At 37.8% G+C, this 22069-nt stretch overlaps 1 protein-coding gene across 1 annotated transcript in view; it reads left to right on the plus strand.

The window, feature by feature from the left end:
• The window catches only part of LOC146556794 (obg-like ATPase 1), a 47776-nt gene that overhangs the window by 1476 nt on the left and 24231 nt on the right, over positions 1-22069 (plus strand). The window contains exons 3-4 of the mRNA XM_085248958.1: positions 2780-2923; positions 4967-5094. Of these exons, the coding sequence (XP_085105084.1) occupies positions 2780-2923; positions 4967-5094 (272 nt within the window). The remainder of the gene's footprint in view (positions 1-2779; positions 2924-4966; positions 5095-22069) is intronic.

Genomic DNA, 22069 nt, shown 5'->3' on the forward strand with positions numbered 1-22069 from the left:
TTTTTCAGTAATTTTCAACAGAACAGTTGTTTTTTCGAGCAGTTTGGAAAGTTTTGGAAAACCAATGGCTTTTGGAAGGACATTGGAAACATTGTCCATGCTCTGTATTGTAATTAGTCAAATGAAAGTAAGCCTTACTGTTTTAGTTAAACTGTGGACAAGCTGGATTTCTTCTTCTGTTCTTTTCTTCTTCTTCTTTTTTAGCAGACACTTATTACTAGAGGGAGGAGATATTTATACAGAGCCTGTTTTCTGCAGCCATTTGTTCACATGTGGTGTGTATTGGTAGCTGTTTTGAAGATTATTGCACACCATCTCATCATCTCTCTAGTGCCCAATGTTTTCGTTTCTTACCCCAGCAAAACCACAATGTCTTCCTGGGTTAAGAAGTAGAACTCACTGAGGTTGCGGCCTGCCATACCACGTTTATGTCAAAGTACAACTTGTCAACCCTCCTATGGTTTCTTCCTGAATGAACTATGTTCAGATGCCAGCCAGCTGTTAGTTGGGCGTAACTGACCACTCTTCACACATGGGAAACTCGAGAGTGTGATTCAGCCAGCCTTTCAGCTATTCCTACACTTAGACCACAGCACATGCTCACTGTGTTTACTGCCATTCTCCTGCTCATAGGCTGGAAAAAAGTTTATTCTTGTCTGTTAAGGCTTAGAGAAACACACTATATGGTCTGCATAAAATCTCTTTCACTTCTCTTATGCTACCAATACACAGTATCTACCTTTTGCCTTATTCCGCAGCTCCATTTGACTTAGAAGGCAATGTAAAAACAAGACAATAACTGAATAATAACCTCAGATTGGTATGCCTTATATAAGCTATGCATTTTCAGCTGTTTTTATATAGTGAGTGGAGAAATTTGTCCAACTGTGTCATTATGACAATGAATAAGACCGTTTGCATGATGCTAGCCAAGATTATCAAGATTAAAAAGGCATTCAGACAGAAGAACTGACCAGTAGACTATCATGAGAGTCTTAACTTCTGATATGACTTGTTAAAACAAGCATCCATTGCTCAAAGCATGTATATCCTGCAGAGATATAAATCCTTGATATACACCAAGTTACATGTTTGCACCAATCAAGGTGGAACCTCCCCGCAAAAGAAAAAAAAAGTTAGTATGTCACCATGTGCATGTGCTTTTGTCTCCCCTTCTGGCAGTGAAGAAATTACAGAAACACTTCCATCAGAAACTTTTCCTGGATACTTGCTAGATTTCCCCCCCCCCCCCCCCCCCACAGTCCTAGTTAGTGTAGCCTACCTTATCTCCATTGTTCCATTTCCACCACTTGTTGATTGGCTCAAACTGCACGTAGAAACTAAAGCTGCAATCAGCACCAGCGATGTCTAGGAAACAGTTTATTTAAAGGAAAGCAGAAGTGTATGAAATGTCTTTTTATGTTATATAAACACTGAACCTATGGCGCCTGATGCATCGCCTTTTGACACTTCTGACACCACCTGCCAAGCGAGAGAAAACATACCTCAAAGCCCATCGCACTACAGTTGGCATCACTTCAAGGAAACATAGCATTCAACCTGGAAAATGAGCTCCAGGTTTAAAACTCTAATATACTGTGAATTACCAGGATCCTTACCTTGCACTGATGGGCTTCACCAGCATTGTTGGACTAAAATCGAACTTGAATGAAAATGAAATTTAGATGTGAAAGTTACAAACTGTAGCTTTGACTTTATATTTACCAGATGATAAACATCCCTTAATATCCCTGTTCAAGTTCACATTTGGGCATTTTTTAATTTGAACACCAGTGACACATGCTATCTTTATTAAAAGATGTCTCATAATAACAATCCAGTGAGCAGCGAGAATCCTAGCCTATGCTAGCTAGTCATGAGATGTTTACCTTTAGCTCCGTAGCGGAGCTCTTTAACACATTTGTTTGAGTTACTGCACTTTAAATGTAAGTGTTAGTCTTTCACTAAAAAGATTGATTGATTTCATAGCTACAAATCTTGACTTCCTAGTTTCCATAACCCACCAGCTGAAAAAACACCCAAACTCTGGCTGCAAACTACTAATCTTCTTTTTGTTTTTTCTTTTACTTACTGTCACATCACCCTCAGATTTGCACTGCAGCAAGTGTGTGCATTGCTGTGCTGTTCTCTATATTAAGCATTAAAGTCTACACCTGAGAGATGTTTTAGTGTTACTTTTCTTTTTTACCCAAGGTGACCCAGGAAAAGCTTCAAGTATGTTAGAAAATCAATCTAGCTTTATATAAGGAATTAATACATGCACTTTGGCAGTCTCAAGCAATTTCATGCCTATAGGACTTAACAAACAATAATTTCAATGTGAAGCACTGAGTGAGGGGATAAAGATGGAAAGTCCTGGATTATAGGTAACTGCCATGCCATCATTACTCTTAGACACTCACCATTGTCTGTAGATTTTGAAGTACACTCGAGCTGCTTGTGCCATAGAAAATAAATCTCTCTGTGATCACAACATGAGGCTGCATTTTGTGAGTCCTGTTCAACAGCCAGTCGAATCCATTTACAGCAGATCTATTATGGGATTATCTAACCTTGTAATTGACGCAGGATTTTATATTCAAGAGCTCAAATATTCAGCCTGTTAGCGCAACCTTTTCTGCCTCGTGTGCAGATTAAAAAACAACAACTTCATTTTGCATAAATAACTGACATGTTTTAGGATCATGCTATTGAACCACCAGACCCTACACAGCAGCACTTTTAGATGCCTTGACCTCACTGCTGTTTTTATTTTCAGTAAGTCAACCTTTTTCAACGTGCTGACAAAGAGTCAGGCTGCGGCTGAAAATTTCCCCTTCTGCACCATTGACCCAAATGAAAGCAGAGTGCCCATTCCAGATGAACGCTATGATTTCCTCTGCCAATTCCATAAACCTGCCAGGTATGAGGTCTCATCGTTCCCGTATTATTCACACTTCAGATCTGTAGTCTCTGACAGTCCCCTTGCTATAGGTATGAGAAAACGTATACCAATGTTGTTGACATGTAGCTGTGAGCTTTTAGATTGCTTCTCTGCTTCTTTCAAAGAAGAGCCAAAGCATCTTTCATCACCTGGTTATCATACATACTCATGGAAACTGCTTAAGCAGGTTCAATTCAGATTTCCTGCGCTATGTTGTATATTAGATATACCGTAGCCATATGCATAGATTACACTTTTTATTACTAATTATCCCTCTAACCACACAATTAAACCTCCCCACCTCTCACAAGGTCACGCAAATGATATTTTGCATGTTTCTTATTTAAAGAATATAATTTAAAAACAACCATAAGCATTTTGAATTGATTCTGAAAATTATTACCTGTGCATCTAAAAGCCTCATATATGTTATTCTTAAGTGCCATAGACCTGCAGTGTTGTTCAGATTATAACAAACGCATCAGTGAGCCATTCTGCTGTCATAACCTTCCAATCAACCAAATACCATTTATTAATTATGTCTTATATTTGGTCTTGTCTTAGTACTACTTTAAGTGTCTATTGGCAGTGAACATTGGACTACAATACCTTTAATAAGCTGTCATTAATACGCGTGTGTGATCCTTAAAATGAATCTGTTGTCACTTTTATATTAATGTCATTTACAGTACTGTGCAAAGGTCTTGGGCCACCCCTCATTACTTTATCTTTTGTTATAAAAATGAGAAATAGGTGCAAATGCAGCATATAAGATAAAAAAAAAAGAGTTTATATTACTCTAATGAGCTTGAAAGTCAATATTTGGTATGGCCAGCTTTATTCTTCTACACAGCTTTCTTGTAATTTCTTTAAGTACTGTTCCAGGCTTCTTGAAGGACATTCAAATCTCCTCTTTGGATGTTGGCTGTGTTTTGTTGTGTTTTCACACACTGCTTCAATAATGTTGAGGTCCATGGTCTGTGGAGGCCAATCTATGACGGTGTGTTTTTCTATCATGGCAGAGCCTCCACCGTGTTTGGTACTGCTGGATATGTACCTCAACAATTTCTCCCTTTCTTTTAAGTGGCTTCTTGATAGCCTTCCCTCTGAAGCCATTTCTGATGAGGCTTCTTTGGACAGTAGATAGATTAACTAAAGGGTATAGGGTAAATATGGTATAGGTTAACTATATTTCCCCACTAATATCTCTTTACCCACCACCTTATTAGTACAGAAAATAATATTTTATGCATGAAAAACTCTGTTCTCCTTGGAATCATTTTTAGAAATTGGAACAAATTGGAAGTTTTCGATTAACAAAATGCCTAAAGATTCCATTTAAAACTGGTTATTTGCTAAGTTGTCTGTTATGAATGAGCACAACACTGCTTCCTCCCTTGAGTCAGATGCTTTTTTATGTTTGAATGAATAATAGTGTCAGGTGGCTTTATAAGCAAAAAAAAAAAATCATTCCTCTGAAAAGGGTCAGATATATAGTCTGGACTGAAAATGAGTGAAAAGCAGCCAAAAACCTTTAGAAAGTGAAGAACTATGACTCGAGTCAACTGTAACAAAAAATAGAAGAAAGTCTGGCTCGTTTGAGGCAACACATGAAAAATCAGAGGTAGCTCAAGACTTTAGCACAGCACTGTAAAAAATTAATAAAGTAAAATCTAGAAAAATAGTTTACTCTTACTCTGAAATGTGGGTAGATCCTGCTTTTTAGTGACTTGCGACTTGAATAACATTGTCATTGTAACATTATTATAATCTGATACTTTGTCTGCCTCGTACTACACCATCAGCTTTCAAATTTCACAGCACTTTATATTATATTGTAGTAGAAAACAGCAACACATCAACCAGGACATCCCCCCCTCCTGTGATCCATTAACCTGAGTGTACTTCATATTGAATTGTATTGGACTGAAGCACAAAAATATGTTGTTTCCATTTTCATCTGAATTATCTGACTGTTTCCTTTTTTTTTCTTTATTTATTTTATTGCTTCTTTGGTTGCAGCAAAATCCCAGCTTTTCTTAATGTTGTTGACATTGCTGGTCTGGTGAAAGGTGCTCATGCTGGCCAAGGCCTGGGAAATGCCTTCCTGTCCCACATCAACGCCTGTGATGGCATCTTCCACATGACACGTGAGTATATATGTGCATATACATATAAATATATTTGGGATTTCGTCATTAGGAAATCATAAAATACTTAATATATAATATTTCATAGTAGTGCTAAAACAGTTGCACGGGCAACATTTGATAATACCAGGACTCCAAAACCAGACATCTGAAAGCAGCAGTTTTAGTGGAGTTTTGCTAGCGGGGCATCTTGTGTGGTCGGTGCCAAGATGAACATACCAGTCAGAATTAATGAAGTCAGGCCAAACCTCACATTCCTACTGGGAGGCTCCCTCAATGAGAATCACAGTAGTGGGGAGTGCCTGGTTTCGACTTCACACAATCAGTAGCATATTCTGAGGGCTGGAAACATCACAGGACTGTTGAGAAGGAGCGCTCCTTATTATTGTAACATGATCCCTAATGCCACTTTTGATTAGGTTTGGTTACAGAAGAGGTAAGTAAGTTATTAATAAATAAAATCTATGAAATTTTGTCCTTTCTTTGTTTGTTTAAAGAAAACCCAGTAAATCTATTCTAATCTATTGTCACCTATATCTAATGTTACTAATGATGTTGTTTATTTGCTATGATTCTAAACGCTGCCTGCTGCTACTGTGAAAGTGCAAATGTAATTATCTCATCAAATTATTCCCAGTCTGGCCCTCAGCGAGACAGCCTTCAAACCACTTTCTAAGTCTTCTCCTGCCTCCAGTTCTTCTGTGTCTCTGACATGGTCTTTGTCTTAGACAATTAAAGTGTTACACGCTAGAATAATTCAAATTACAGCAACTGAAATGAATGCAGAGGCCCCATTTAAAAATAGCTGAATTTGTTTGCTGATTGTATGCTGTTATTGACTTTCCCACTGTGTGAAAGGAGCTCTGATTAAAGTCGGCTGTGACAGGCACAGCGCAGACAGACAGAAAGGGTTAAGATTAAGGCCATTTTTCTATATTGTTCCTAGTTGTCTCTGTGTATCACTGGCAAACATATTACTTCTGTTTCAGTGCAGTTTTCAAACAGCATTGCTGCATGGTGACTCTGTAGTATGTGAGACGTGGAGCTAGCAGACCACCTGCTGTAACTTCGTAATGATTTACAGAATGGATGAGACGTGTCAGGTGAGGTTAACTTTTGTCAGCTCAGTTTTTATGGACTTTTTCTGGAATCACAGGCATATAATCCTTTTGTTTTTTTTGCTCTTACAATAAATCTGTTGGTCTGCTACTGATGAACTCACCCTTTGGTTTCCTATATATATCTATATATCTATCTATATATATAGATATATAGATATATACTGTATATACTATATATTTTTTTGTTTTAATTTTTAGCAAATCAAAGGAAAAAGACAGAATTAATTCTGCTCCCAAGGACTCTTTTGGATATTCCTCCATGCCACTTACTGCTGTCCAAGAGACACATCACTGAACCACACCATTGCAGTCATGGACATATTACTTTATTATGCAAAAAAATCCATACTAGTCTATTTACAAACAACCTTATGCACTGATATAAAGATAATATAGATAATAGATAATCACTTTTATCATCTTAGAAAGTGGTTTGTTCCACATGCGTGTATATTCAGTTCTGTTTACACCTCTTCACAAGTTTTTGGAGTTCTTACCACAACTTGCTGATTTGGGGCTGAATTTCTTTGAACTAACTGCAGTTTGTTCAGTACAGTGAATATAAAAACATTACTAACTCCCAAAATGAAAGTATCACATGTACAAGGTATTGAAAAGAAAAGATACAGACAGCACTGAAAGAGATACTGACAGAGATGACAGTAATCAACAGATGATAATGCAATCCAATCATCTGATATCGAGGCACTGAGCACCACAAACAGAACTACAAGAAGCCTGAGGGTTCAGCTGCAGTCAGTGCTCTGCAGTGCCAACTGAGGCAAAGTGTAGATGAAGCAGTGGATGTTTTGGAGCCAATGCTGCAGGAGCTAAAAGATGGGGAAGGCTAAAATGGCCTGTGTATGTTATAGCTACTACAGTTTCCCAATATAGCCGAGGGCTAGATTGTTGAACGCTTTCCTTGGTGAAAACATAAACTGGCAGCAGAACTGAGGATGCAGCTAATGTTTACGGTGCAAGCTGCTGTGTGTTCATGAGCATGCTAAGTGGCCACAGACAAATAAGCTAAAATAGGACTGTTTCATTTTTAATAAACAATATGGCATATCCTGATAAAACTGTAGTTTTTAGCAAATGTTACACAAACAAGTTTAAATAGTGCTTTTATTGGAGATTGCTTTCATGTCTGTTCAGGAGTCATTTATTTATTCATGCAGTGTTTAGCAGAGCTAAAGTGGTGTCACTCAATGCATAGCTGTGACTCATAGGTTAAATTAGACACTCTGCTATCTACACTCACTGACCGCTTTGTTCAAATGCTCGTTAATGGCAATATCTAATCATCCAATGACATGTCAGCAGTGTAATGCATTTAGGCATGTAGACATGTTCAAGATGACCCGCTGAAGTTCAAACTGAGCATCAGAATGGGAAAGAAAGTTGATTTAAGTGAATTTGGTTGTGGCATGGTTGTTGTACATAGTGTCTGAGCATAGGGAGAAGAATCACAGCTTACAGTAATTTCTAATGTGAGCTTCAGTAGATTTTCTTAGTTTACATGCTGTGATCAGCTGACCTGCTGCTCTTTGTGGATTTACACAACTGAGTTCAACAAGATGTCAGCAGCTTCACGAGCTATCCTGGCTGATTTCCATCTCATACACGGACACTGACACTATATATTTTTTATACTATCTTTATACTAGACAGTGCGAAGTTGGTATAATGTTGGAATTCAGTGAATTAATCTAAGTAACATCATTTTAAATGCAGATTATTCTCTGCTACACTCTATGTAACCTAACTCTGACCATGAACATCACAGCCACTGTGTGCCAGTCCAACACTATACTAACACAAAGTTAGTATAGTGTGGTTTGTTTTGCAGAATAAAAGACATCACACACAGATCCAATATGTGATAAAATTATGAGATTACATGTAAGCTTTAAATTTGCAGTTTATTAAGCATCACTGAGCAGTCCTTACCTTTTAATCTCTTCTTCCTTTCCTGTCTTTTCTTACATCTTTCTTTATCTCTGAGTGAAGTTATCTCACATTCTTTGCTTTGGAGACCTGACAGGACATTGGGTAAAAAATAAACACAGAAGCAACATGGGATTTTTTTCTCCAATGTCCCTTGTGGGTTTCCATACTTTTCACTTCCTGTGAAATATAGCAGTTGGACCTTTAGCTATCAACACACTGTGCAACAAACTGCACACAAACAGTTTGTGTGTTTGCTGATGTTTTTTGAGCTGATAGAAACATTGAACATTTGAAATTACCTCCCACTTAAAAAAGTCACTCCCTTCATGCTTCCTCCTTCCTGTATTAGTGATTAAGCCTGGTGGTGGTTTTATAGTATATGGGATATTTGGGCTACTCAGTATCAACTGAGCATTGCTTAAATGTCACAGCCTACCTGCGTATTCCTGTCGATTATGTCCATCTTGTTATGACCACAGAGTACCCATTCACTGATCGCTGCCTCCAGCAGGATAGCGTGCCATGTCACAAAGCTCAGATCATTTCAAACTGGTTTCTTGAACATGAAAAGAAATTCACTGCAGTCAGATGACCTCCACAGACACCAGATCTCAATCCAATAAAGACCCTTTTAAGCACTTTGAGGTCAGGGAGAGTAGAAAAGCGCTATATAGGAATGAGTCCATTTACCTTTGGGATGTGATAGAACAGGAGCCTCTCATTACGTATGTGCAACCAACAAATCTGCAAAACTGTGTGATGCTGTCATGACAACATGGACTAAAATCTGTTTCCAGGACCTTATATATATATATATATATATATATATATATATATATATATATATATATATATATATATATATATATATATATATATATATATATATATATATGACCTGGATGAGTGTGAACCTACACAAAGATATATCACTTTAAAAACAACAACAATAAAAACATATATTTTGCATCTTATTTTAAACAGCATGACCAGATTGTTGTCATTTTTGTGAGCTGTATATTAGTAATACTTTCATGGGTTATATGTGGTTAAAACGACCCAAAGTTGGGCCAAATGTAAAAACTAGATCCACACGCAAAACCAACTCTTTTGTTTCTAGTCGCACAAAGAAGACAAACATTCCTGACAATCGGAAATAGAAATCGAAAGCTTCTCTGTGTGTGTCTGTGTGTGTGTGTCTTCAACTATCTGTTCTGGCATACCATTGTTTCCCACTCTTGTGAAGTCCCTGGAAACAATGTGGTTTGTTTCACAAGTTAACCATTAAACATACCCGCTTTTGTTTTGTAATTATATCTATCTGGTGTTAAGCAGACTGCAATGCTGAAGCCACTGCTTTTATATAGCTTGATTATATGGTTGTGGGGAATCGCACTTTTTTGTGCCTGGAGTGGTATGTTTTGGGGTTTTTTGGAATTAGCACAAGAGTTTATATAGACACTATAGAGAGAGATTAATCAAGAAAAAAGGTCAGTGCAGTTTAATGATCGGCCTGAACCTAATGAAACTTTAAATATCAGAACAATTTTCTGTCTGGTCTTATTTTGCCGTATTTCCTTGTCTGTTAAGGGCTATAACTGTAACTTTTTCCAGGCTGTAGTAAAAACGTATTTTCCTTTGATTTTGGGTCCGCACATTATGAATATTTTTCTTCCCCTAATACCTTTGAAAAGGCTGTTTAAACGGAGGATTTGCTTTCAACAATGCCTTCCAAAATCTATTAGAGCACACGGTGACATCCTGAAAGCCGATTCTGCTGAATGCACGCCGTTTCCTGGTCTCCCAACAAAATACTTTGCAGTCTAACTGTTCCCAGCCCTTTTGCACTGACTGGAAAGTGTTTGGATCGTTACTGTCTGTGACAAGACACAGACATGTTCTACTTCATCTACTCCTCTGTTCCCCGCTATAACTCTGCCAGCCCACCTGGCCTTATTCCCAGATGTTTGGTTTCCAGCAATTAGATGTTTGAATGCTCACACAGTGCCCCACATCACTGCAGGAAACCTCTAGTTCACTTCTAATGAAGACTTATTTATGGTTGCACGGCACTCGGGAAGAATCTAGCCTAAAGATACCGGGTGCATTTAATCTTCAGGGACTTTCTTTGGTTGTGAGCAGCAGACTGGAAAGTAGCTGTTATTTTTGGCAACTTTTCTTTTACTGTGATAGCGATGCTTTCAGCACCTGAATTCCTGGTTAAGTTGAGGTTTTCCTACTGCCTGAAGGTTCAGTTTAAACATTTAGAAAAATAAAGTCGATCAATCAAATGAGATCTTAGTTATGATAGCAGTGTAGATGTTACATAGCTGTGGCCTTTGTGGAGCTGATGTTGTCTATTAATTTGTAAGTTATCGTTTGATGCCATGCTAGTAGTAATTAGTTAGCATCTGCAGAGTGTTGTTGGCAAATCAAAACATACAATAACATCAGCGTGTATATTGGGAAGTTGTGAAGAACAATTTTAGCAGTTCTATTCATAGCTGTTTTTTTTTGTGGTGTTACAAAAGTAAAAAATGTATTCATTAAAAAATAAACATGAATGTTTTGAAAAAAATCTTCAAAGTATTGAAGAAAACTGGATAGCTCACAAAACATATGATAAAGAAAAGCTTTTTTTTTTCTATGAGCTTCCACAGGCATTTGGGTTTTTGACCTTAAAACATGAACATGAACATTGTACATATATTGTACATATATTGTACATATATTTATTAGTTTCAGGTTGGCCATTCTTGTATTTTGCTCGTTTGTGTTGTTGTGTTTGCACATCTCTGTTGCTTGTGGGGCTCGCACACAAGAATTTCACTCGCATGTGCTGTGCCAGTGTGCCTGCACATGTGATGTGACAATAAAAAGTGATTTGATTTGATTTGATTTGATACTGCACTTCTCCAGTTAAGACTGCCAGCCATTTATAAGTCAGCACATATAAATGGGATAAAAAATATCATATGACACTTCTTGACTTTCCAGATGCTACTGGAAAAAGGAAATTCTAAGGTTTGTGATGGTTAGAAAAATCTCGTTTACTGTTCAATTTCCTCCTTAACATTTGCTAAGGAGGAAATTGAACAGTAAGAAATGTTAAAGAGGAAAACTGACATTACAGACCAGTGTGTATCATGTAATGAATGAAGAAATTGCAGTTTGGCCATTACGCTAAAGGAACAGCGCTTCCTGGCTCTGATATATCCTCTTCTGGTTGTTTTTCAAGCTCAAAGTTAGAACCAAAGTTAAGACTCCCCGGCCAAGAAATAATCCAGCACTAATATCCCTGAATTTCATGTTTTTGATTGGATTAAAAACACAAGATACCATGTTTTCATTCGTAGGATTTAGTTGAGCAGGTAAAGTAGATTTTGGTTCCGTTTGGCAGAGCCAGGAAATGGCTTTTCCTTGCTAACAGTCTGTATGCTATGCTGCTTTATATTTACACAGTTGGTGCTGTTTGAGACATGTACAGATCTTTGCATCTACTGCAACCTTTACTAGAAAAAAGTTGATAAAGTCTGTACACATTGCAAACTAGATGCACAGTTAATGCACTGCGAATCAGAGCTTAGTTAGAGACCAATAACCAATGAACTTCTTTAATTCTGAGGATAAGTCATGTACTTAGTTTGAAGTCTTAGACACCTGGAAAACATAATTTATACTGCTGTTGTATAATCTGCAACTCACCGAGTGCAATATTACAAAGGCACTGGGTGGACTCCAAACTAGCTTGCATGAATGTAATAATTTTGTTAAGTCTATTAAAAATGTAATATTCATGATGTAAGACTAAATTCCTTAATTTCTTTTGTTTTTTAGACTTTGAAGGTGCAGGTCAAATCATCGTTTATTGGGCTATAATGTAAGGTGTAAGTATATTCATATATAGCTGATAATGTAAGTTTGAATTTTAAGCAGGAGCAGGTTGGATTATTCCAACCTATTGTAAGTGAAGGTAAAAGGTAAAGACAAATGAAGGGCAAGTTAGTTAAAAGAATCAGGAATTCATCAAAAACTTTGGGAGAGCTTTTATCTATTTCAGTTGTGGGTGGTGGAAGTTCTGGGATTCAAATCAAAATACCTTAAAAGTGACAAGATCTACAAAAAGTTGATGATTTAAAGACATTCTTTGCCTTCACTGACTTCCACATGAGTCACCCTTATCTGATGAATTCATGAAGGCAGGCGATGGCAGGTTAGTGAGACGTTTGTGTTTGTTTATTGCATCGTTCAGACGTCATCCCACACTTTGCTTAATGCTCGCAGTGAAAAAATCAAACCGATTGTTTAGCTACAGGCACTACAAGCAAACTGGATCAGCTATTCAGACAGAGATGATTTATGGCTGACTTGCCTCCCCACAGACGCCAGTAATGGCTGTTCTCCAAGAATTCAGCCCTATCACTCACCAGCTCACAAATTCTTAAACTTGACTAACGTCCAATAGACGTCACCTGGCCCAGCGTGCTCACCGTGTATGATGTTGTCAGCCGCTCAGTTGCAAAATCTTCTGTTGAACTAAATTAACTTTCAAAAGCTTTGGTTGTTTTTCTAAAAGCAATTTTAATTTTGTTAGCAGCCTTTTGTTAATAAAATAATGAAAAACACAGTGAAAACATGTACACATCGTGCAACATTACAGCACAAATACATAAACAAGTGTCCTGATTAATGTGTTACATGTGGTCTCTTGTCCAAAAAATAACTAAAAGTACACAAACTAGGGTATGTAATTGAGTTTATTTAGCTAATAGTAAACATATGCAGTAAAACTATTTTGTTTTTAGAGTAATATCTTTTATTTTCTTTCATGTCAAGGTGTATTTTCCCCCCCTTATCAGAACAAGTAAAGCAACAATATGTGAGTCAGCTTTAATATTGAAAGCATTTGTGAATTAATACTTCCAGACTTGCCTTTCCCATGGAAAATAAAAAAATAACCATATAAATTCATTATGAAACATCGAGTCCTGATTAACAATTAAACAGCAGGGGGATGTAGCTTTTAGCAAACATTACAAAAACATAAGCATACGGCATTTTGGTGGGAATTTTTTTAAATTTATAGCAGTAGCATCATGAACATTTGGAACTCTGTTAACAGTGTGTGGGCCAACGTAGGCAAATGCAGAGGAAGTAATAAAAAGATACAAAGATAAACATTAAAAGAAAATACATATTTTTGTCTTTTTTAGTGATTTTCCCCCTTTTTCCTTTAAGCTATGCTAAACAGTAAAATGAGCGTAATGAGTCCAGTCATGTTCTCACTAGCTTAGAAAATGTCAAATCATCAATGGCGCGTAATATAAACAGACTAAGAGAATCTCAGTGTGCTAACACTCAATATTGAAAAGCATTAAACTAGATAATATTCTTTATTGGAAATCATTGCAAAGGCTCGAGAATGCTTGTGAAAATTACCATAAGTGAGCATAAGCTCCAGTGCAAGTGGAATTGGCAAACTGTCCTGTTGTCTGATAAATCACTTTTATATAAAATCAATTTTATATAACATTATGAAAAACAAAAAACAGGCAAACAAAACAAAACAAATTAACAAAAAAAACATTTTAAGGACAAATCATTGTAAAACTTAGGGGACGTCTACAACGGAACCATTGTTTTGTAGCTGAAAGTTGGTTGCTGAGGAAAATTTCAACCTCCAGTTGCCTAGGCAACCTTGTATTTACAGTCTTGTCAAATGTTGATCCAGGGTATCCTTCACTATCACTGTCACTTTATTGGTTTCCCTCAGAGTTGACAGAAGTCTAACCGGGGACCTGTCCATAAGTTGCCAAAAGTCAGCGACTTTCTGTGTTCTCTGGTCACCACATCGCTGAGAATTTATTCCAGTGTGGAGGCCCCTTCACGCCTGAATTATTTTTCTACAGTAAATTTATGTAGAGCCTATGATACAGCCTGTACAAGTGGTAGAAGCCTTTAACAGCATTTATACCTTTAAGGGCCTCCTTAGATTTCTAGGGAAGTGCACAACAGCTTGAGTTTGGGAGTAATGTTACACAGAAGTATACATTCCCTGTTAGGCATTGTAGATGATAAACAAAGCAATTTAAAGCTGAAAACTACACAGTAAAAGCAAATCAGATGTAATTTTGGCACATTAAAACAAGTTGCGTATAGGATTAAAATCAAAGTCTACACAGTGTTGTATTCAGATTAAATAGTTTACAAGGAGAAAATGATCTACTTTCCTCGCCATTCTTTTGCAATGATTCACCTTGTACAGCCGCCTTGCTGGGTCCTGCCACCTGCCTTTCTTTCTATTCACTGGTAAAAAGTAATAATTGTTCATTTAAACTGGTGATAAAAAAAAAAATTCCTGACATGTATGCGAATCTTTGCTTTTCTAAGCTGTTGTTTTAACCAATACTCAAACTTTAAAATCTCCACCATTTAGTTGCCGTGGGATCGTCCTCCTTTTGTGTGTTTTCAGGCTGTGTCGAGGTGCTGTCACAGCATTTAAATGAGCATTTTGCTTCAGCGAGAATGAAGAGTTTTTGTCAGCCTCCACTCATCATGGATGATTAGAGAAAAATGTCTACCCATCTTGACTGGAGATCGCCACAGCTCCAGATAACATGCTCGGTGATTGAAGGTCGCAATATTTTGAATTCTAATGGGCCTGCAAGATGAATTGCCTGAAATAGACTGTAGAATCTTCCTGCTTCCTCCCCATGCCCCCCTTGCCTGTCCGCTGTGAAAAGAACCACTGGGAATGGCAAGGCCCGATGATCATAGAATTATTGGATGGTGATTCTAAACCCTTCAAAAGGGAGTTGCTATGGAGATCTCGTTCCAAACTGTGAAATGATTCACCTTTGAAAGGCTGGAGGGCCTGAAAGCTGAACACATCATTGTTCAGGTGGCGGTTGGTTAGGAAATTGCTGGTGTCTGTGCAATCAGCGGCACTATAGTAGTTAGGGATCTAAAAAGGTTTGTTCTCTGAATGATGTGGGACAACAGTGGTCTGCATATGACAGTTCCTTTCAATCAAGGCACTCTCACGCTCAGCGGTTTAACAAAATGAATGAAATGACAGAGGTTAAGCTAATGATAAGTGAATTAATACCGTTGTTTCTGTCTGTAGTCAGTTCGGGAGAACAGACTACCCACAACATTCAGTTTTCAGCTGCACACGGATCAGACATGTCTGAACGACTTTTCCCTACACATATATACTTTTTCACTCTGTGATATGAAACCTGGTGGAAAGATGCACTTTTAAAACTCAGTTTACCATTAGATTTTTCAGCTGTCAGTAGATTACATAGGAACTGGAGGCACTCTGTGAGGTACAGATATTCATACTATTGAGGACTATGATCTATTTTTAGCTGGAATCATGTAGAAAACATGAGTATATCTCTGAAGGGCTACAACCCACTATTTTCAGAAATCAAACTGCTTTTTAGCAGCCAGTGTATTTGCCGTAATTGATATTGGCTGAGAAACAAGGCAGAATCTTCCACAAACTCTGTTACTGAAGCCATGTGCTACAGATATGGCTGTCAGTTTCATGCATCTTAAAAAGAATGTCAAGAAGATATCTCCTGAATGAACATAAATACCCGTATGTGTATTGCCTGTGTTTTTATGTCGGGAAGACATCCATAATGTGCTTTTCCTGACAGACTCATAAAATAGCTTTTACTGCTCTAAATACCAGGAGAATTGCGGCACTGAGTTTGCATGAACATTTTAAGAGCAGCATGAGGAATGCAAGTTCTTCAGATGTGCTCTTACCTATCTTGCATGTGAAAACATGCACAGGAAGTTAGAAGTCAATGAATACTGTAATTTGACTGAATTATGTTGACCACATATCCTCCCAGGTAGCAACATCAGAGGAAGCAGCTCAATCAGTATTGATCTTGACTTGACTCAGATGACTTTCTCGTCTGTGTACCTGGCAGATAAGTATTGTTGTTGTGTTAAACTTGGTATTTGTGAATTTTGTTGATGTGAAGTTTTGAAGAAAAAAAAAAAGGTTTCTTCTGTTATTTTGGGGTTTTTTTGGTTTTGTCTTCTTAAATACTTTTCATTTATAAATATCACTTTGAGTTCTATCTTCTGCAGTGCTGCTGTAATTTTACAGAGTTTAGCCTGATCCCTAATCAAGCCATTGAACACTGCACAACCTCTAGAGACTAATCCTTTTGTTCTGTCAATAAAGGAGCACCTGTTAATGGTCTTTTCATAATGTACACCATTTAAAAAGAAGCAATAAAACTGAACTGCGAGACAAACCTGACTCCTGAAAGTTGGCCTTTCCAACCTCTTCTTTCTTTTTTTGTGTGTTTTTACTGTCTTGCATGTGGTTTTGTGTGGCGCCACAGTTTCATAAGGGCTGTCTTCACTGAGCCCTGCCCCGACCCATTTTTTTAAAGGCTAATTGTGGAGATTGCCCCATCAGATTTCCCTCCTTTCTTTCACTTTGTGCATTTGTTGCCGGGCTCTAAGCCTTGAATGGGAAGGCAGTAGAGTAGATGCAAATGTTAAATTAGGCGAGATTAATTAAAGCAAATTATTTTGGAATATGCGGTAGTCAGCAGAGAGTGGCAGTTGATGACTAAATAGTGAGTGATCAGCTGCTCTCCTTCCTCGAAAGCTTGTTTGAATTTACTTTTTTATTAACATATATAACAATAGTTTAAACATTGTTAATTACTTAAGACATTAAAAAAATGGGCTTACTTTAGGCATATAGGAACATACATGCATTTTAATGCTTTAATTAAAACCTACACCAGCCAAGACTGGATGTATCTTTGTAAACTTCTATGCTCTAATTAATATGTGCAAAATTAAGGAACAGTTTCCCTCTGCTACACAGTGCAAAACTGTACATCATGATTGTTTATAATGTATGTATATTCTTGCAGCTAACAAAATGATTACATTGCATTATATTTTCTGAGTTCATGCAGACACAATAGCAAATTTTCATTCAATCAGTGCTGAACAGGGAGATGGTAAATTGGAGCAGCAAAACAATAATTCCACTGATTAGCCCCTTTCTGTGTGGCGTAAGTGAACTGTTTATACTGTGGAGTACCTCTGCAAGAGGAGAGGAACCAAAACAGCCTGATTAGGCAAAGAGTAATTGAATAAGTTCATTTCACCATGAGGACAACGCACAGGATGACAGCTTGCACAAAAGTCTACAGCTTCTGTTGACTTGCATGGCTAATAAGATGTTGCTTTTTTTTTTGGTTGTCTATCATTTTCTTGTAGAGCTTGATTGCAAAAGTTTGCTTTTATGGAAAACCAAGGATTTATGGCTCCTTAACACAGTGAAAGATATAATATTCTGCGTGTACAGAGGTTTTGGTAAAAGTCAGCATAAAATGTGAAAAAGCTCATTGCTGGTATCAGAGGAACTGGTTCTTATTTGTCAAGTTTATAAAGCAGCATTGTGAGGCTGTACTCTGACATAATGTTGCTCTAAGCTAACAATCGTAACAGTTGTAATGCTAGTTTGAATGCTTTACAGGTATGATGTTTACAGTGTAGCCGTCTAGTTGTAACAATGTAAACTGTGGGGCAGGAGAGAAGCTCAATTGCCAACTTTCATTTGCTCTCCAAAAAGGTCATTGGAGCATGCAACCTAGCATAAAACCTTCCAATACAAATACTTAATATGCATATAACTTAATTTTCCTCATCATGTTTTACTACGTTTTTCTTTTTTAATTTAAAATGCAAGAACAAGGCAGATGGAACCATGGGAAATCAGAATATTTCATCAAAAATAAAATCAGTGTAGAACATTTACTTTAAAAAAAACAAACTACTGAGCACCATTTTAGCTACTTTTCTATTATTACCTACTCGGATCCACTCGGCACAGTTCGCCAGAGTTTTCAGGTTTTCCATTAGGTAATAGTACCTGGTATCACATACTTTCTGGTACCTGCTCGACCGGGATCCCAAGTGATCCAAGCAGGTGTTAAAATGTGACATGGTCAGACTGCGTGCCACCGATTGGCTAGTCAGTAGCGTCACTCGATGACTCATGAGAGCGTCTCATTCACAAAAATCAAAACCAACATTTTTGAAACTGGGCAACAAGAGAAATGGCTACAAATAATAAAACCGTGATCCCTGAGTCTGACAAAAGAGCAGCACCAGATATATTCTCGACCACTGTTAAAGCGTTCATGTCGCATATTAATTACATTAATATCCGAGTCGATCCGTGGCGAGTCGGTCCAAGTAGGTACTAATGAAAAAGGGGGTTTTCAAGATGACGTTTGGCCCTATTACCTATTCTGACTTATAACATAAAAAGTGGCCGCGCAAGAGTTTTAACTCTTAATTGTTTATTAAATATTAGAAAAAAAATATTTAGACTGTTGGTGCCACTCCGTGCCTTTCCTCTGGACACACCCATGCGTAGGTGGCAATAAGATATAATGCGTCTGTTTACTTGGTGTACTTAACAAAGACATCAATTTGTTTTAATTTTAAAGTTCAAACTAAACAAACTTCTCTTTAGGAGCCTCTCAAGTGATCTACATGCATCACATATGGTGATGTTTCATTGTACAGATAGACCTGAAACTCAGGTATGCTGTTGCTCATCATAGCTATGAATCATCCATATTTCCCATATATGTGACTGTTAGAACTTGTTGAGATTTTATCTCAAAGGGCCCTTCCTGTCGACAGTTCTCCACACATTCAGGTGTCAAAATATGAATATTGATTGTTGATAAAGTTTGGTAAATATACACATTCCAAACATCACTCACCTGACAGCCACTTCCTTGTTGAATGATATGGGATTCCTATTATGCTTCAGTGAAACCTCACGAGTTGCTGTTGTTGACTGATATATGACAATGTGTGCAGCTACAGTGGGGCAAAAAAGTATTTAGTCAGCCACCGATTGTGCAAGTTCCCCCACCTAAAATGATGACAGAGGTCAGTAATTTGCACCAGAGGTACACTTCAACTGTGAGAGACAGAATGTGAAAAAAAAAAATCCATGAATCCACATGGTAGGATTTGTAAAGAATTTATTCGTAAATCAGGGTGGAAAATAAGTATTTGGTCAATAACAAAAATACAACTCAAGACTTTGTAACATAACCTTTGTTGGCAATAACAGAGGTCAAACGTTTACTATAGGTCTTTACCAGGTTTGCACACACAGTAGCTGGTATTTTGGCCCATTCCTCCATGCAGATCTTCTCGAGAGCAGTGATGTTTTGGGGCTGTCGCTGAGCAACACGGACTTTCAACTCCCGCCACAGATTTTCTATGGGGTTGAGGTCTGGAGACTGGCTAGGCCACTCCAGGACTTTCAAATGCTTCTTACGGAGCCACTCCTTTGTTGCCCGGGCGGTGTGTTTTGGATCATTGTCATGTTGGAAGACCCAGCCTTGTTTCATCTTCAAAGTTCTCACTGATGGAAGGAGGTTTTGGCTCAAAATCTCACGATACATGGCCCCATTCATTCTGTCCTTAACACGGATCAGTCGTCCTGTCCCCTTGGCAGAAAAACAGCCCCATAGCATGATGTTTCCACCCCCATGCTTCACAGTAGGTATGGTGTTCTTGGGATGCAACTCAGTATTCTTCTTCCTCCAAACACGACGAGTTGAGTTTATACCAAAAAGTTCTACTTTGGTTTCATCTGACCACATGACATTCTCCCAATCCTCTGCTGTATCATCCATGTGCTCTCTGGCAAACTTCAGACGGGCCTGGACATGCACTGGCTTCAGCAGCGGAACACGTCTGGCACTGCGGGATTTGATTCCCTGCCGTTGTAGTGTGTTACTGATGGTGACCTTTGTTACTTTGGTCCCAGCTCTCTGCAGGTCATTCACCAGGTCCCCCCGTGTGGTTCTGGGATCTTTGCTCACCGTTCTCATGATCATTTTGACCCCACGGGATGAGATCTTGCGTGGAGCCCCAGATCGAGGGAGATTATCAGTGGTCTTGTATGTCTTCCATTTTCTGATGATTGCTCCCACAGTTGATTTTTTCACACCAAGCTGCTTGCCTATTGTAGATTCACTCTTCCCAGTCTGGTGCAGGTCTACAATACTTTTCCTGGTGTCCTTCGAAAGCTCTTTGGTCTTGGCCATGGCGGAGTGTGGAGTCTGACTGTTTGAGGCTGTGGACAGGTGTCTTGTATACAGATGATGAGTTCAAACAGGTGCCATTCATACAGGTAACGAGTGGGGGACAGAAAAGCTTCTTACAGAAGACGTTACAGGTCTGTGAGAGCCAGAGATTTTCCTTGTTTGAGGTGACCAAATACTTATTTTCCACCCTGATTTACGAATAAATTCTTTACAAATCCTACCATGTGGATTCATGGATTTTTTTTTTCATTCTGTCTCTCACAGTTGAAGTGTACCTCTGGTGCAAATTACTGACCTCTGTCATCATTTTAAGTGGGGGAACTTGCACAATCGGTGGCTGACTAAATACTTTTTTGCCCCACTGTATATTTCAAATCTAACTATACAATGTTTACAAAAATGTCTCATAAAGACGCTCTATCCGTTTGGGTACAATTATTCAAGTAGCCTACAATTTTGAAGCACTTTTCATGTAGGACTGGCTGTAAAAATACTGAACATATTCATATTATGTAATAACTGATAATTGATTTATTGTTGAATAAAGCAAATATGCATGGCTTGGAGTGAAAAGGAAAACAAAAGAAAGTTGTTTGTGCATGCTGTGGATATTTGACATGGTTTCCATTGTTTGTGTGTAAGAGGACAGCTATAAAGAATTCCAGTAATTAACAGTGAATGGTTGTTAAGGCCTCACACACAGGCCTAGAGAGTGGAGCCTTTGTGACTTCCTGACAATCGCCAGTTGAAAAAAAAAATTTTTCTTACTTGTTTCAAATTGTCAAGTTATTTTGTTGTTGTTTTTTATAGTGTGCTGTTTTTTGCCTGCAAGAGTAAAATTCTACTTTAAACATTCATGATAATCTAGCAAGAGCCATATAGAAATATGATATGTAATACTTTTATATATACATGGACATTTTTTTTGGGGGGGGGGGGTTGTAGAATTGTGACCATTTGATGTCTTACTTTAGAACACAACACTTTTAGTTACCGGTAAGTAAAATATTAACTTCAGAAGTTTTGTTTGGAACCAGAGGTGGGACCAAGTCATTGTTTTGCAAGTCTCAAGTAAGTCTCAAGTCTTTATCCTCAAGTCTCAAGTCAAGTCTCAAGTAATGTCAGGCAAGTCAGAGTCGAGTCTCAAGTCACTGGTGTAAAAGTCCGAGTCAAGTCACAAGTCTGAAACTTTGAATTTCAAGTCCTTTCGAGTCTTTAAAAAAAAAAACGAAAAAAAGCATGTTGCAGTTATGCTAAATGTAAATATTAGACCATGTAATTTTTTAATCTGTGTTTTTCTCAACACATGACAAAATAGTGAACTTAGAAAATATACACAAATTGTGAAATTGCACCTCTTTAAAATGCAGCTCAATTAAACCTAGCTCCAAGAATAATTTTCACGGACAGTTCTGAGATAAGCTGCATGTTATTCTTGGATGCGGTTGTAGGACCGGCTTTGAAATCGCATGACAAAAATATCATACATAAATAAAAGATTTTTTTTTTTTTAAATATCATTTAAAAAAAAAACTGCATCACCAACGTAGCCTTGAAAACATTTGCTAGTTAGATGAAGTCAGCTATCTCATCGTAGCATATTTATATGCATATTTATAATCATACGGTTCTTGGAGTGAGTGCATACACTCATGAAGTTTAGTAACTTCAGGTCACTGCAACAAGCCCAGGTACAGTTTACCGACGGATGGGTGCAGGACCTTGAAATGCACCGTGTAGAACGAAAGACCATCGTACGTATCATAA

The sequence above is a fragment of the Mchenga conophoros genome, linkage group LG16 (genome assembly GCF_057382185.1).
Source record: "Mchenga conophoros isolate Kocher_MC1m ecotype Shallow Benthic linkage group LG16, M_conophoros_male_GT1.1, whole genome shotgun sequence".
Taxonomy (NCBI): Eukaryota; Metazoa; Chordata; class Actinopteri; order Cichliformes; family Cichlidae; genus Mchenga; species Mchenga conophoros.